Source organism: Salminus brasiliensis, chromosome 17, assembly GCF_030463535.1.
Source record: "Salminus brasiliensis chromosome 17, fSalBra1.hap2, whole genome shotgun sequence".
Lineage (NCBI taxonomy): Eukaryota > Metazoa > Chordata > Actinopteri > Characiformes > Bryconidae > Salminus > Salminus brasiliensis.
The window spans coordinates 11432766-11450106 of record NC_132894.1 but is presented as its reverse complement, the minus strand read 5'-3'; the positions used below and the strand labels follow the sequence as shown (position 1 = coordinate 11450106).

At 40.0% G+C, this 17341-nt stretch overlaps 1 protein-coding gene across 1 annotated transcript; it reads right to left on the bottom strand.

The window, feature by feature from the left end:
• Positions 1–735: 735 nt before the first annotated feature.
• Positions 736–17174, bottom strand: ushbp1 (Usher syndrome 1C binding protein 1). Its single transcript, XM_072661195.1, has 14 exons — positions 16854–17174; positions 15027–15145; positions 13368–13540; positions 12299–12462; positions 11010–11219; positions 10236–10465; positions 9563–9703; positions 8481–8557; positions 7835–7928; positions 7139–7367; positions 6459–6617; positions 5299–5396; positions 4969–5091; positions 736–3359 (listed from the first exon to the last, which is right to left on the bottom strand). Exons 1-14 carry the CDS (start codon positions 16860–16862, stop codon positions 3194–3196), a joined length of 1992 nt encoding a protein of 663 aa, XP_072517296.1. The 5' UTR covers positions 16863–17174; the 3' UTR covers positions 736–3193.
• Positions 17175–17341: the final 167 nt, after the last annotated feature.

Genomic DNA, 17341 nt, shown 5'->3' with positions numbered 1-17341 from the left:
TCTCTGTCATTAAATTACAAAGACAACAATATGTCCTGATGTTGCCATGGTATCAACAGCCCACTGTTAGCTGATATTGTTTGGCTTAGCTAGGGTTAGCAGTTTTCACCCAGTAAAAATAATCTAAGAAGTTCAGGATGATGAACTTGAGTGTTTCAGACACGGCCATAGAAAGTTTCTCCCAGTGTTAGCAGTTAGCATTTAGCTGTTATAGCATTAGCATTTTTTCACCCAATGCAAAATTTTTAAGGAAGGTTTGGACACTTGAACTTTGATGCAGACATGACTAGGTTCCGTCCTGCCCCAGAAAACAGTGTTGCAGACATGGCCATAAAAACTAAACTGATCAGATTCTCCCACTGTGAGCTGTGAGTGTTTTTTTGTCACCCAATAAATGTATTTTTTAAGGAAGGTGTGGAGACTGAACTTCGATGCATACATGACTAGATTCCTTCCTTTCTCAGAATACTGTTTCAGACACAGCCGTAGAAAACATACATATTTGACTCTTGCGGCAACAGCAGCTCAACAGTTAAAACAGAGACCCTAATGTGTTTACTGCTTCTCAACATACTGGAAAACATGGTAACTGTAGGTTAATGCAGAATGGTTGGACCAGAAATTAAGTGTGTAGCCGAGCATTGACCTTCCGTACCTTTTTCTCTTCACCTGCACGTTACAAAACCTAACACTTGGGTCTTCTAATAAGGAACAGACGCTGAGAAAGTGTCTGAATTAATTTCATGATTCATATGTTTTACTGCAATGTTTCTGTGATTTCACAATAACAAACTTTGGGGCATTACAATATATTTACATGTTCAGCTGGACTGCTTTTTTAATACAACACAATGTGTAGGGGCCAATCAGAGCAGAGCTCATGTACATATATCAGTTTGTCTTAAAGGCAGAGTAAGAAAAACCAAATTTTATTAACAAACAGGTCTGTCACTAATACAAAAAGAAGGTCTAGTGTATTAAAACCAGGTAGGTGACGTAAATAACATTGATTATGCTGTTACAGTGGCACCTGTCAAGGGGTGGGATATACATATTAGGCAGCAAGTGAACAGTCAGGTCGTATTGGAAGCAGGGAAAAAATGGGCAAGCATAAGAATCCGAGCAGTTTGACAAGGGTCAAATTGTGCTGGCTATACAACTGGGTCAGATCATCTCCAAAATCACAGGCTTTGAAAAGAAAGTGAGGATGAAGAAGCTTTTTTTTAGAAGTTTAGATAATCTCACAAAATGTAAATGTGCAATACCAATGAAACCAATTTGTCCTAAAACTGCCCCAGAAGCCAAGAAGCATTCAAGAACCTTCATTTTAAGAGTCTACCTGCATTTATGTCATTAATTATACTATTACATTTACAGTTGCTGTTACTGTTATTTGTACACATGACCCTATTTACCATGTCCACAGATAGAGATAATTGTGGTGTTGAGGATTCAGCCATTGAAGATCATGATGATTAGTGCTCTAAATGTGACCAAAGAGCTAAGCCACCCCTCTGATCTGGTTTATCAGGGAGGGCAAGCTCAGGCTAGTGCCACAGTTCAGCACGCCCTCCTAACCCCTGCATTCACACGCTTCAACAACGGCGCAGGCCGTCCTTTGACCCCTAGGGGTGTGACACTCAACCTTTGCCTCAACCTCCTGACCAGCGTTCACAGCTGCAACCGACTGCCTGAGGCTGGGGGGGCCTGAGAAAAGCTGGGTTCAGTAGAAGAAGGAGACAAATGGCTGAGCTGGGATCCACTGGCTTCAGCCTCTTTTGTCCTTCTTTTGTTTAGTCGGACTGAAGGGCCACATCTTCACGCGGAGCGTGGCTTTTTGCACGAGGGGGAAAATACACATGACCTCTGGTAAACGTTGCTCCCTAAACCTGTGTTCTTGCTAGTGTTTCCACAAAGACTCCCTTAAGACAGCGGGATTATATGCCTCTCATAATATAGTCACAGGACCTGCGAAAAGAACACTTCCCAGCAATTAGGCTGTCCATTGAGAAGCGTTCCGATACTTCAGCTGTTGTAGCACAAACTTAGCAAACTGTTGTGAGAACATTTGTACTCACCTAAAAGAAAAACAGACGGTTTTAACAGATGGTTTGAGAAATATATCCAGGATTTGATGGTAATCTGTGGAATCTATTCATCCCTCCACCAATGTAATACTGCCAGTGCCACTGGCAGCAACACAACTTTAAAACATGATAGATCCACAGTTGGTAAGGTGTTCTTTTCATTTAATGCAGTTTCTTTTTTTCCCCCTCCAAATATACCTTTGTTGGTTGTGGAGAAGAGATCTATCTCACTTTATTAGTGCACAGCACTTGTTTCCAAAACTCATCTCACTTCTCAACATGTTCTGTAGCATCCTTTAAATGATGAGTTATGTGATAAGGTTGCAGGTTCGGTCCCCATCCTATGACTCCTGATTCCTGTCTTACCAGTATACCAGCATAGTGTGCTTAACTGTGCAGTAGGATGAGCTGGAAATACTGGGCTTTATGTTTGATACAGAGCCACAGAAGCTGTGTTTACTATTTCATTAAAAACAATACAGTATATTGTGTCAAAATGGCAAAAGAATAAATTTTACATGACCATTTTCTAACTTTGCCTTATCCCTCAGATATAAACTGGTTGTTTTGATAGCTCTAGGGTGAAACACTCCTGGGCGGGGCTAAACAGCTCTAGGCTGAATAGGTGGATATAATGAATGTAAATTAGTTGATTCTTACGACTTACAGTGGGCCTGCACTCTGCAATCTGCATTGCTAACAACAGTAGTAGCAGATATGTTCAAGTCTGAATTCCTGAAAATACAGTATTTGTCTAGAGTTAGCCATATTAGCTTCATAGCTTTAGCACAAGAATCAAACCTCAAATCTTAATCTTGCCTGATTAACAGCTGTAAAAGGTCGTAAACTATCTCAATTCCTTTTACTTTTGTGCTTCTAATGAACTATTCCTTTCTTGTACCTTATGATACTGACCAAAAGTACTGTGTTAATGTATTTAAATTTCATGTATATATTTAAATATATTGTCACATCTTTAACAGGGAGTGAACAGAGCTGTTAGTGCTACACTGCTTTCACTGTGGTTTCATGCTGTAAATGTAATGTACTGTACATTGTGAGCTTTTGGACCGCAATGTGTCTGCAGACTTGTTTCAAAGTGTCTTTCAGAGCACGGTTTCCTCCCTTTTCCACTCCAGCGCCTCCAGCGTGCCTTTAAGTTCAGCCAGTTGGGCGGCGTGGCGCTCTGTCATGGCCGTCATTTGCCGCTCTAGCCTCCACAGCTGCTCGTGGTGCTTCTTGCGTGTGTTCCGGTACACACTCATGGCTTTACTGAGGAAAAACAATGCCTCCAATTAATTCAACCATTAATAATCCATTTACTTTCCAATGCTTTCCAATGACAGTTCTGCAAAAAATAAAATGCACACAATTGCTCCTTATCTCAACTATAGATCATCAGCCATGGCTGGAGCTACAAGGCTAATGCAGCTAACTGATAGAAGCCTAAGTACAACGCTTAGCATCCTGAGAACTGCACTTAGTTCTTAAATCATCTAACAGACTTCTCAAACAGGTTATTAACATTGTGTAACAAACCGTTACCTACAAATACAATGCAATACTTGAGTATATTGCTGCCAGGCTGTCACTATAAGAAAGCCATTATCTCAAAGCAACGTGGAGACGTTTCATATGTCAACCCTTTCATGCCTAACATGATGATACATACAGAGACTATGAGTGATGTCATGTCAACCTTTTGTCATCTAAATGACTCATCTACCACTTGAGCAGTTACAGCAAATAGTGACTCTGTTCGAAACAGTGAAGTAGATCAGCATGTGAGACTGAAGTTTTCTGTGTGCTACTATGGTTTTAATTACTATATAAAAGAAGCACCATGCAACCTTTACTTACTCTAAAAATATACACTAAATATGCACTAAAAATATTAAACAAAGGGGTTGTTCAGTTTCCAACTAAATAAATACAGTATTCTGCGTAAGTCTGGGCACCCTTGGCCTTGATTAGCAAATCACTCCATGTGATGTAAGGCATGTCAACAACTCTAATTAGAGACTTTTTTTAGACTAACACTCAGCAAACATGGGCTTCTCTAAACAAAAGATCTAAAGATCTAAAAAAAAAGGATAGTAATTGATGTCCAGAAGGCAGGAGAGCACAATAATAGTATACCAGGCCTACTCTATTGATATCAATGGCATGTTTGCTGTAGCATAGCTGATTAAAAAAATGAGTCTGTCTACTAATCCCACGCATAGATATACAGTAAAGCATTGTGCCAAAGACCTTCATTTAATTTAATTCCAGTCAAAGTAGCTATTTAGTACATGCTATGCATTTTTCATTTTAGATCAGATGAGACCACATAAACCTCCAAAACCACCCCATCAGTTAAACAGAGCTTAAAACTTTTATCTTTGAGAGAGAGGAGAACATCAAACTCTACTTTCGCTTCGAATCTGAAATATCCTTCCACTATGAGAAGATGACTCAACCAACACAATGGGTCTGAAAGCACATGGAGCTGATCAAGACGTTCTTACTGAGAACAACTTAACTGACCTCCCTAAAGAGGAGATCTTATCATTTAATGTGAGAACCTTCTAAGACTGAACTTTGGGGCTGTGAAAAGATCTCCTCGCAGATTTCTTCAGAAAACTAAAATCGTATGCATGAAAAGCTAGAATGAAGGTCAAGGGTAGGCACAGTAAATACTGATAATAATGAAACGATTTGATATTATATTTCATTGTTGATACTCTTGTGAAAATATATGAGTTTTGTGATACTGAAGAAGAAATAACTTCATGGCTGTTTTGACAGGATGCACATTTAACTCAGAACCTTCAGCGTAATCCAGTTCTTTAATTAAGAATAATCATTTCACTTTGTAAAAGAAATCAGGATTCTGTACTTGTGACAGAGTGTGAGACGAGCCACTTCCTCCTTGTGAACTCTCCTCTGAGTGGTGCAGTCTACAAGGGTGGAGTCCAGAGATTCTCGTAAAGATGTCATTCTCCTCTTTATCGTCTGCTCCCTGCCAAAGTCAATAGAAAAGAACATCAGTCCATAAACCACAATTATGGAAAATGTTCATCCACTGACAAATAATTTCAGAATTTTACCAAAACTGTGGTGAAATATTATCTTTTTTATGTTTTTTGGGTCATTTCTTTATTGACTATGGTACTTTCTTTTTTTTAAGAATTCTTCAAATGCCTGTAGCCCCTGACCCAATTTTCACCTTAGCAGTGCTGCTCTAAGTTCTCTCATGATGGCGTGATTCCGTGGCCCAGGAATTCCCCCTCCACTTTCCAGCTTGGCCCGATTCTCATCCATCCTCTAAAACAAAGAAACAGAGGCTTGGTTCCAACTGGGGTGACATTTGACTCTTTTAACTTCCAGCACGCCTGCAGATACAGCATGATGCTGTAATCATGAAAACTACCTAAATGCCCTTAGCAATAACCTCTTAGACTAAAGGGATGGTCTCCCTGGCCTCCCTAGTCATGACTATATTTATCTTTTAGTGGACAATCCCCATTCAAAATGCTGCATAGTCCAGAACTACAATATGCTGTTAATTTAAAATGGGAGTTGTTCACAATTTCTGCATAATTTAATAGTTGTACTGCAAGTCATTTAAGATGGTTTGGGGAGAAATGCTTCACTGTAGAGAAACATACGACCCAGATATATTTCTTAATAGTGGTTGTGATAGGAAACAGGGGTTGCTCTGCCTACAACCTTCTCCACCATGACTGAATTACAAACTCTAAAACTCTGACTGGTGGTCTGGTACCCATCACCACCCTGTGAACATTTCTGGTAACTCTGGTTATTGACGTCAAATCACTGTAAATGGCTTTGTTTACTTCTTAAGGGGCCTGGCAAACCAAACTGTTGGCTGGTCTGCTTTTGTTGAGTGCCTGTGTTGACCATCAGCCATAGCCTTTGCGACATGCATGACCTGCAACACTGGCCTTAAGCGGCCCATGTAAGCACCTGTTTAACTAGCTGAATCTGATTATAGGCTGGCAGTGAGACAGTTTACTAATTGGCTGTTCATTAGTGTGAAATTATAATGAACGTTGACAAAGGAATTAAACTAGCTAGGCTTCTAGGTTTCTTTTTGCTATCATGATGAAACAGACTACTGACTCCTTCGGAATAATGTAGTATGTGTGTGTTGGAAGACCTGAAGTAGTCTTGGTTAGCTTTAGATCTTCACCGTCAACCTTTAGAGTTAAACCATAAGTTAAACCGTCACGTCTCCTGTAAACATGCTGTACTCAAACTCCACAAATTTTGCAATTATGTAGGCTGCATGACTCCAACCAGGCTTTGATCTGGACCATGCCATATCCTAATTCTGATAACTCCAAGCAAATGCTAACGGAGCACCTGCTGCTCTGCTCTCCTGTCCTCCAGATCCTTTTGCAGGCTTTCTGCAATCGCTGCCCCTGCCGAGTCCTGACATCTATGAGCCATCAAAGAGAACTCCAGACACCGTCTCTCCTTCTCCTTAAGTCTGATGAGCCCGCGCAGCTCTGACATCTCCTCCTGCCAGTCAGCACAGGGAAAGCAGACAGGTACTTCAGACACTGTGTGTAGATTCCAGATTTACACTGTTTGTAAAGTAAGGCCTGGCTAAAATGACTGAAACTGTCATTTCAAGAAATAAATATTCATATAACCAAAAAAAAGTTACTGCGTTTTTATGACAGAGGTGATTGTCAGTTGTCAATTTGCAATTGTCCAATGTAATTACATCTGCTGGGGGTCTGGACTAGATAGGACTGGAGATAGGGCCTGTGACTGACAGAGGCCCTAAAAATGTATTACTTTTTAGTATTTTGGCAGAACTGTTTCCTAAACTTAACAAACAGCCTAATTCAAGTATTTGCAGAGTCTTACATTACATACATATGAAGCAAGTTATTTATATATAATGTAACTAGAGGTGACATAACATGACGTATCGTTGGATATCGGTATCAGGTAGAAAGAGAAAAACAGACATATATAAAGGCTCTTATCGACCTTGAGCCAAATTTCAGCAATAGCGTGTAGCGATATCTCACCCTGACAGTGACGAGCTCGTACAGCAGTGCAGCTTTCTCTCCTTTGGGGTTATTTGAGGAGGCACTGCTGTTTCGCCTGGCCCCAGCCAGCGTGCCTGTGTCAGGACTTAGCTTCCCTTCTCCTGTTCTCGTCTGCTCTGGGATACACACTGCTGCCCTGTCCTGCTTCAGCCGGGTAATTCTCTGTCGAACCACTCCAGTCTTATCTTCAAACTCCTCTGCAGACAAACTAGCAGAATAAGGTTGGGTTGTTTAAAATGAAATGAAAATCCTCACATGGAGTTTACTCTCTGAATCCGTCAAGGCTTATTATTCAATTATTAATCTTTAATAATTAATATTTTATTTTTTGAGCACCATGTAAAGTCATAGTGGCCTTCAAATCTAGTTTTAGCTGTATTTACTTTCCAGGTTTCAATGAACTACATTAGATTACGTGCATTTTCAATGTAATTTAAAGCAGCATTGTGCAAAAAATGGTAGTTGTTGCTCCTGAGCACCCTCTTTAGCCGGGAAGTGTAATTCACATCTAAAAGACACGTTTTGCACACACATTTCTGGACAAGCTGAAAGATACAGAACCGTGGCAGAAAGTAGAAAAATATGTGGACTCAGTGGAAAGAGAAATATTACAGAATTTTACACGAATATGACTCTAAGTGCAGATTGAGAAGTAAGCGGAAGCTCTATAAAGACCTGGTCTGCTTGGACTCTGCAGTGTCCACTAGTGGACAGGATGACACTTCTTCGACAGTAAGCGAACACTCAGGCTTTCCTGGGGGAGATGGGGCTGTAATGAGCGATAGATGATAGATAGAATGAAAGATAAAGCCACATAGAGAGAGTGTGTTTGTTTTGTACACATGACAAAAATGTCCTGACTGTACAGCAAAATCATAGTTCTATGTACAGGCAATAAATATCATCACTGTCATGCAAAAACCTTGCATCTCAATAATTTATAGAAATTTAAACTTCACAGTAGAAGGAAAATTTTGAACTTATGTAAAGATCAATTGTCAGATTCACACAAAACAACAAAAAGACTCAGTAGTAACATATACATAATTGTGTATATATAAAATGATAAATAATTAGATATAGGTAAGTAGCATATATATATAACACATTCAGGACAAACACATGACCTCACATCCTCAATAGGTCTAAAAATAATGAGTGAGAGAGAGAGAGAGAGAGAGAGAGAGAGAGAGAGAGAAGGGAGGGAAAGAATACAAACAGAAGAGTTATGTCCGTTGGGTGTGTGTGTGTGTGTGTGAGTGTGAGTGTGACATGAGCCTGACATGTGACACATATATCTCATGCAGAGTGTGTACAGCACCTGCCAACGCAGCACTCTGTTGTTTCCTGGCTTCATACAGGGACAATAGATCAGTGTAGGCCTCTTCACACTCTTCACTGTCAGTCAAAAAGTCAATGTTAGTATCTCTCTCTCTTTCACTCAGTCTCTCTCAATCTTTCTCTCTCAGAGACCTTTCTCACAATTAAAGTTGTAAACTGTAAGATTTAAGGAAAATAACCAAAAAATGCGAATGCAACTAGGATCTGATATGGATAACTGTTTATACACAACCGTTCAATCATTTGTCATGCCAATAATGTAGATCATTTTATACTATAATATATATATATATATATATATATATATATATATATATATATATATATATATATATATATATATATATATATTATACTATAATATATAATATTATAGAATTAATATTTAAACTATGTAGATGCATCTTTTAGGGCACATATTCTACATTTTCCTGAAGTTTATTTAGAATGTTTGTGTAAGTTTATGAAACCAAAAACAGTTATAATTAATTTTTACAAGAATAACCAAGAACAAACCTGTTAATTAAACACGCTGTTTTGTTGTTGTATCTTTAAGGCCTGTATAGATTAGGGTGTCAGTGGTAGATTATGAAACTTTGCCAAGGTTTACGTATTCCATCTCTTCTGCATTCAAACTCTTCTGTCTCAAATAAATGAGGAAACTGTGTTTCTTGAAGATATGGGAGTGATATGTGATAAGTTAAGTGCTTCAAATAAAAAAAGCATTTTGTTTATTGAGTTGACACTTATGGTTTCAATATCGGTATCAGAAAAGAAAAACTAGCATTGTGCCATCGTTAGTAATTATTTATTTAAAATAATTTAGAGCCAAGGCAGATATTCATTTTAATATATTAACTTTGATACTACAAAGCTTTCTCAGTCGTTTTTAAACTCTACAGCTTCATTCATTATTATGATCTAATTTACTTATAAGTCTAATCTAGTTATTTATTTGAAGCCTAGGGAAAATGTCCATACCATTCCATTCATCTACAACCAAATTGGTTTCAGCATATACACCGTATACATACTATTGAAGCAGAGAACACAGCAGCGCACCAGTAAGCCAGGGCCATGTTCAGCGCTGAGCAGTCGGCCTCGTGGCGGCTGAGAGCCATGCTGACCTGCTCCTGTTCACTCTTCCGTCTGTCAAGAGCCGCCGTCAGACGCTCGTTCCTGGCTTTCAGCCTCTCCAGACACCTGTTTAAAACACCATCTGTGAACATACTGTATACAACATGACACAACATGATTTAGAACATTACTGTGATGTTCTGGATTATGGGATTTAATTTCATTCAACAACAAGAGCATTGGTAAGGTCAGGTACTGGTTCTGGATGATAAGTTCTAGATCACAAACACCACTCCAACATATCCCAAATTTCAAATGGAGCTCCATCACTCCAGATAACTTAGTTCCACTACTCCACAGACCAATGCCCAAGTGTCAGCCAGAGGGGTATAAAGCCCCCCAGATGAAGCTATTCTACTTCAGAAAAACTACCGCTCTAGCCCAGTCATGGAATTGAACACAGTGACCTTAGGCTCATGTGTGGCTATTTCAGAGCATGGGTGCACCTTAAAGTAGCTGAATTCACTAGTTAGAAGGGGTGTCTGAATACTTTTAGACATGACGGCAGTTATGTAATCTACCTTGCTCTATAAACGTACACAGCAAACTTTTAGGACGTAGGAGGACTCAATGCTTTCATAAGGCAATCAGGCCTCACCTCTGGAGCCTCTCAGTCTCGGTCTCCAGCACAGTGCTGGTGGGTTGGGCACGTGGTAGCTGGGATGGGGAGCTGGGGGGTGAGACAGACAGCCTGCGAGACAGCAGAGGAGACCCAGGAAACACAGGAGAAGACCAGCAGGGGCTTGGGGTCCTACTAGAGGACAAAGATGGGCTTCTGGGAGGAGAAGAACTGACCGCAATCAGCCATTTCCTTTTGAGCTCTTCCAGCTATGGACAAAAATAAAGTTTAAATGTGAATGGACATGTCACTTTGTTACTATTTTTTAAAGAACCCACATACATACAAGCCAGCCAATCAGAACATACACTATATGGACATAAGTATTGGGACACCTGTGCATTTATTGTGAAAACAATGGGTTACACAAGTTTTGCTTCTGTGCTTCTGCTTTTGTTGGCATAATTGTGTCTACTGTGCAGGAAAGGCTTTCTACTGGATTTTGAAACATGGCTAGGAGGATTTGATTGTATTCAGCAACAAAAGTGTAAGTGGCATTAGGCATGATGCCAATAGGTTCATGTTTATCCACTCCAGTGAGCTCTATTCTATTGGCAGGAGTTCTCTACAGGGACTAGACAAGCTGTGTGGGTGCAACTTCAAGTAGCAGAATGCATTCATTTAATGACACAAAAATGTGGGAAGTGGATATTAGGGTCCAAACAGTACAATTTAAGAACATAATACAGTATATAAGCTCTTTAAATGACTTAAGGACAAACAAATCTTCAAGACTATGTTGTGTCATGTAACCTTTTCTCGAAGTCTTTTCTTCTCCTCCTCCATCTCCAAAATGGCTCCCTCTGTGTTCTTCAGCTCCTCCTGACGACTCTGCAGGCTTGCACTGAGATCTCGGTTGAGCTTATCCAGTGAGAGAACATCTTTCTGATAGGACTGACGCTCCTCAGGAGGTAATGGAGATGGGTATGCGATTCCAAGCTCCCTCTCCATTTCCTCCAACACCTGAGGCAGAGTTAAGGAAAGGTTAACCCCCAAAACATTCACACAATTTCCCCCTTACCCCAAATGCAGTCAATCAGCCAAGTTATGCTTTGTATCTGACGTGTGGCGCCTTAGTTCTGCAGAGGAGCTCTGAGGCTAACATGGCAAGTAATGGAAGCTCATAAGCACCAGGTTAGCATTCAGCAAACTGTGTTCGTAAGCCATCACAAACCACGTTGAGCTATCAAGTGACCTTAAGTAAACCGACTTAGGTGGTTTCTGACACGGCCTCCTGGGCATGAATTAAACCTAGTTCTGTAGACTATATTTTCCTTTCAATGGAGAATCGACCCATTAAGATATACAGTACTAAAATGTAACAACTAAAACACCTATATATATATATATATATATATACAAATACTATATATCCAAAGGTTTGTTGTTTCTCTGAGGTTAGCCTATCGCTGACCCAGGTGTTTAGTTGTGCACACACAGCTTGTATAACCTCCAAAGAAAAGCATTGCCAACAGAATGGGATGCTCTGGAGCAGCTGCATACTGATAAGGTCACCATGCCCATTGACTAGCATCAGCAAAAGGGGTATGAATCCCTCTACTGTATGTGATGGAGCTCCATTTAATACCTTTGGGATGAGTTGGAGAGGTTTTTGAGATACAGAGCTAATCGTCCAACATAAGGACGATGAACCTCACTGATACTCTTGTGGCTGAATATAATTCAACATGAACATCTAGTGTAAAGACATCCCAGGACAATAGATGGTGGTTACTGCAGCAATCGAGAGCAATTTCTTCATTAACACCCATGTTTTAAGAAGAACCAACTGATGGGCAGGGGTCTACAAATGATTGGCTATATAGAGTAGCCTATCTTGGGTGACCAGTTACATTTGGCGTAAGGAGCAAATTAATTTTCCATTGAACTACTCATTTAAAATGGCAGATTATGAATAGAAGCTAATGGAGACCTGTTATCTAGGCCCGGTTATCTAACCGGCTTCTACTAGACTTTCTTCAGTACTACTATTTGGGGTTGGTGTATCTTATGTTCCTGAGAACATTGAAATGAAGGCTTACTTGTGTGGCCTGAACCCAGCTCTCACGGGCTGCAGTAATATGCTCTGCCTGGGTTTTTCCATCATTGTGAATCTGGGGAATGACCAGTGTTCTCCCCCTGCTGGCTGAGAACTCCAGACTGGACAGAACTTGCTGGAGCTGTGTCCATAGCTCTCCACTGCCACCTACAATCGTATAAGTGCATTACAGAATTGGATATAGATAACAAAAGGGAACAATACATGTTTGTGTTGACTGATTGTAGACAAATATTAGCCATGATTAAATAAATAACAAAATATGATGTCAGGCCTAATTCTAATATATTTCACTCTGAGTGAGTTGTGTAAAAATGTGACTACAGCAAGCAAGGCTACTAAATGGTCAACTACAGTCTGAAGAGGGAATTCCTCTGTGGTTTTCTGGCCAGTAACATTTAAGTAGACACCTGTATTATCTTGAGACCAAAGATAAACGCCAGATTATAAGTGATCTAACTAATCAATGTAACTCGCTGTCAGCTGAAGCCAAACACACAAAGCCTTTTCCAAAATATTGCACATCTGAAAACATTGCTGATGTCAACTTTTCTCTCAACTGTGCATGAAATCAGGAACTGACTGGATTGGGAGTTTTTGATAAGATTCAATAAAACCAAAGCTCACAGAGTCAAGCCTAGTCAAGTCTAGTTAATGAGACTACATTAGGCCTGTAGCTTCATATTTGTAAAGCAAATTGGCGACACAAGGTATAAGAGAATAGTAATCAGTGCTTTTAAAAATGTGTATCCAAGAGACACCTTTCTTGTCTTTTGTATGTAGTGCTCTCAAACCACTAAATCCACCTCTACTTCAGGCTTATTATTTAGTAACTACACTAACTACTGTGCAAATGACCTGGCTAAGATATAGGACCGCATAATAAACATCAGAGTATTTTGTAGTGCAGTGCTTAGTTTTGTACAGTGTAAAGAGCAGAGAAACCTCACTTAGGAAAACAAAGGCCTTCCAACACACGATTTTAAAGACTACCCTGCCTTTTCTAATGTAGAGTTTAGCATGATTGAAGCTGGGACTTAAATAAAACATGCCTTCAGATTGCCGGCCTTGCTTGCTTACTGACTGGGACTCCACAGATGCTGTGCCAGTGTCCACCGCTGGGCTGGCCTGTGGTACTGGTGGTGCTGGTGGTGCCGGAAGACTAGAGTTCAGGTTTGAACCGGTCATGCAGACCTGCTTCTGTTTTTCATAGTCCTTTGGATCCCTAAAGAAAAAAACACACCCTTAGAAATCCCAAATGGTTCTTGGCTAAGAAAAGAAAAGCTGGCATAGAATTATATATATACACAATGCAGGCCAAAAGTTTGGACACACCTTCTCATTAAATGCGTTTTCTGTATTTTCATGACTATTTACATTGTAGATTCTCACTGAAGGCATCAAAACTATGAATGAACATATGTGGAGTTATATACTTAACAAAAAAAGGTGAAATAACTGAAAACATGTTTTATATTCTAGTTTCTTCAAAATAGCCACCCTTTGCTCTGATTACTGCTTTGCACACTCTTGGCATTCTCTCAATGAGCTTCAAGAGGTAGTCACCCGAAATGGTTTTCAGGTGTGCCTTATCAGGGCTAATTAGTGGAATTTCTTGCTTTATCAATGGGGTTGGGACCATCAGTTGTGTTGTGCAGAAGTCAGGTTACTACACAGCCGACAGCCCTATTGGACAACTGTTAAAATTCATATTATGGCAAGAACCAATCAGCTAACTAAAGAAAAATGAGTGGCCATCATTACTTTAAGAAATGAAGGTCAGTCAGTCCGGAAAATTGCAAAAACTTTAAATGTGTCCCCAAGTGGAGTCACAAAAACCATCAAGTGCTACAGTAAAAAACTGGCTCCCACTGTGAAGCATGGAGGAGGAGCTGTGATGGTGTGGGGGTGTTTTGCTGGTGACACTGTTGGGGATTTATTCAAAATTGAAGGCACACTGAACCAGCATGGCTACCACAGCATCCTGCAGCGACATGCCATCCCATCTGGTTTGCGTTTAGTTGGACCATAATTTATTTTTCAACAGGACAATGACCCCAAACACACCTCCAGGCTGTGTAAGGGCTTTTTTTGACCAAGAAGGAGAGTGATGGAGTGCTGCGGCAGATGACTTGGCCTCCACAGTCACCGGACCTGAACCCAATCGAGATGGTTTGGGGTGAGCTGGACTGCAGAGTGAAGGCAAAGGGGGCCAACAAGTGCTAAACACCTCTGGGAACTCTTTCAAGACTGTTGGAAAACCATTTCGGGTGACTACCTCTTGAAGCTCATTGAGAGAATGCCAAGAGTGTGCAAAGCAGTAATCAGAGCAAAGGGTGGCTATTTTGAAGAAACTAGAATATAAAACATGTTTTCAGTTATTTCACCTTTTTTGTTAAATACATAACTCCTCATATGTTCATTCATAGTTTTGATGCCTTCAGTGAGAATGCAATAGTCATGAAAATACAGAAAACGAATGAGACGAATGAAATGAATTGAATGAGAAGGTGTGTCCAAACTTTTGCCCTGTACTGTATATATATATATATATATATATATATATATATCTTTAAAGAACCATCCACTGAAATATTCTAGTGAGAAACATGAGGTTCTTCTGCGGAAGTGTTTTGTCACTTTAAGTTTTCTATAAATGTAATATGAGCAATATCTAGTATAAGTCTTAACTGCATTGAGTTTGTGATTACCGTGGTTTTTGCAAGGCGCCCATCTTCACATTGAGCTCAGCTAAAATCTTGAGCAACGTGCCTACCTCCTCCTCGCACTGGGCTAGCTCAGAGTCAGCAGATGCCAGACTGTCAGCCTTCTGTGGGAGAAAATACAAATACATCTCATACAACATATATGCTGAGTCTATATGCCAGTGTATAACCCAGTACTGTGCAATGGTCTTTGCACCTAAGCAAACTGTTTAAAACCATTTATCAGTATTGGTCAAATGTGATTTGATGTCATCAATGTAATCAATGATGTAATGTAACATATTTAAATCATTTGCAACTGCACATCCCGACTGCATCATGAATATTCAGTGTTTTCAGTGTCTATAACACTGCAATAAACACAAAAAAGCTTAAATGCATTAAAAAAATAAAAAAATAAAAATAATTTCTTGTTTTTCTGAAAAATCTGTTTGATTTCTAAGGTGGTGTGAAATACAAAGGTTTGGCTTCAGATTTCTCCTTAATGTCCCCCAGCCATAGCACAGATTTGTTCAACTGCATCAGCAGGTCACCTGATTTAACTTGAATGAAACACTGATTAGCCAAACCAGCTACTGCATGTATAATTATAGCTCAGACTGGCCTTCCTGGCTTTTGATTGGACGCACTGACACACGTTAAATCACTACCTTTTGTATTATGTTTTGTATTTAATGTAACAGTTATGCTAGTAGTGTATCTTCAAGCGGATAAACACTTCTAATTATTTATTTATTTTAAACCTTTTTGCAATGGTACACTTCTGAACAGCACCCTTATAAGTGCACTTTGTAGGAAAACCTCATCAACTCATCAACAGAAAGGGACCACTACAGGTGGACGGTGTCATAATGTCTGTTACTCTTGTACCAACATACTGCTACCATATAGGTGCTGCTGAAAATGGTCCACCACTAGTCATTGATGTTCTTGTGATGGGCCCTATCCAGTGATGGATGGTGTTGACAGTGGTGGATAAACGTGTAACAGCAGATGGGTTACAGCCAGTAATTGCAATTGTAAGTGCACCTAAAAACTGGCACCCCCATGTATGAATCAGGACCTTCAGATGAACTCCTGTGCTGTGATTCTGGTACAGTACAAGAGCGTCAGCAGAAATACGTATAGGGTACATGAAAAACAGTCACTGTACAGATTGCAGCCTGTTGTTTTGAACAGAGGAAACAGAGGAAGCAGGCGCATCCTGCAGCTCCACTTCCTGCTTCTGTAATCACTCTCCACAAATTCAGCTCACAAAAATCCTTAATCCTTGCTTCGTTTAATTATTGCTATAGAGGTAAAGATATCTGATCTTTAGCCATAGCCAACAAACATGCAGGCTTATTAATATGTTATTACCCCTGAGACATATTATTCTGTAAATACCGTACATTTAATAATTGAAAAAGTTTTTAAGTAGCTAGTTATGGAAAAAATGAGGAACTGAGGCGTGGGCCCCATACACAGGCATCTGCAGTCTAAAAGGGATAATTTCTGCTGTACCAGTGCTTGAAGTTGTCACTAAACTTGCAAAATGGCAGGTGGAAAAAACACATACCAAAATCAGGCAGTGCAGTCACGCCATACTGCTCTGATATGAGATATGAAAGTTCTTTATGAATATGGTTCCTCTCCAAACCCTACTTTGAAGCTCCTACGTCTAGGCCTGACTTGTACTTGAACATTCTTGCATTGACCAGACAAGTTTCAATATAAATGAAGAGGCTGTTAAAAATAGCCTGTGGAAAACAGTGAGAATAATAAGTCACGTCAATCAGTCAAAGGTCAGCACGCAAAGCTAAAAAGACTCACCTCTGTCATTGTGCTGTTTTACTCTTCCTCCTTGCTAAAGAACACAGGTACAGCCCAAGCCAATGAACAGGGGCTGCTGCTGCTGCTGCTGCTGCTGCTGCTGCCGCTGTCCTCTTGCTCTATGTGATTATAGTCTTGAGTAGTTCCACACTCTGCCTGTCTCTTGGCATGCGCTGCTGCTGTCAGACCAGGAAAAGTTTTTTTTTGTTTTTTTTGTTTTTTTGAAAACCCAACCCTCCTTTTTGCTAGCCAGTTACTGCTAGATATTCAGCTCTGAGCATTGTAAGAAATCCACAGAGGATTTACTCTCCCCTCATACAGTGATAAAGACATCTGGTATCTAGCTAATGGAAGCCATGGTGGTAATCCCCACCCATGCTCTTGTGAGATCTTTTCCTGTTGAAGTCCTGCTTTGGACTTGATTTAGTGTCTCTGTTCAAGACAGGATTGACGCAGATTTACTTGTTAACATGGTGTAAGTTTGTTTT

Excerpts from the sequence above, each read along its gene's own strand:
- ushbp1 (XM_072661195.1), bottom strand. Across the intron at positions 6,618-7,138 it reads ACGAGCTCGTCACTGTCAGG|GAGGAGATGTCAGAGCTGCG; the intron begins GTGAGATATCGC and ends GCTGACTGGCAG. Across the intron at positions 5,397-6,458 it reads ACAGGAGAGCAGAGCAGCAG|AGGATGGATGAGAATCGGGC; the intron begins GTGCTCCGTTAG and ends TCTTTGTTTTAG.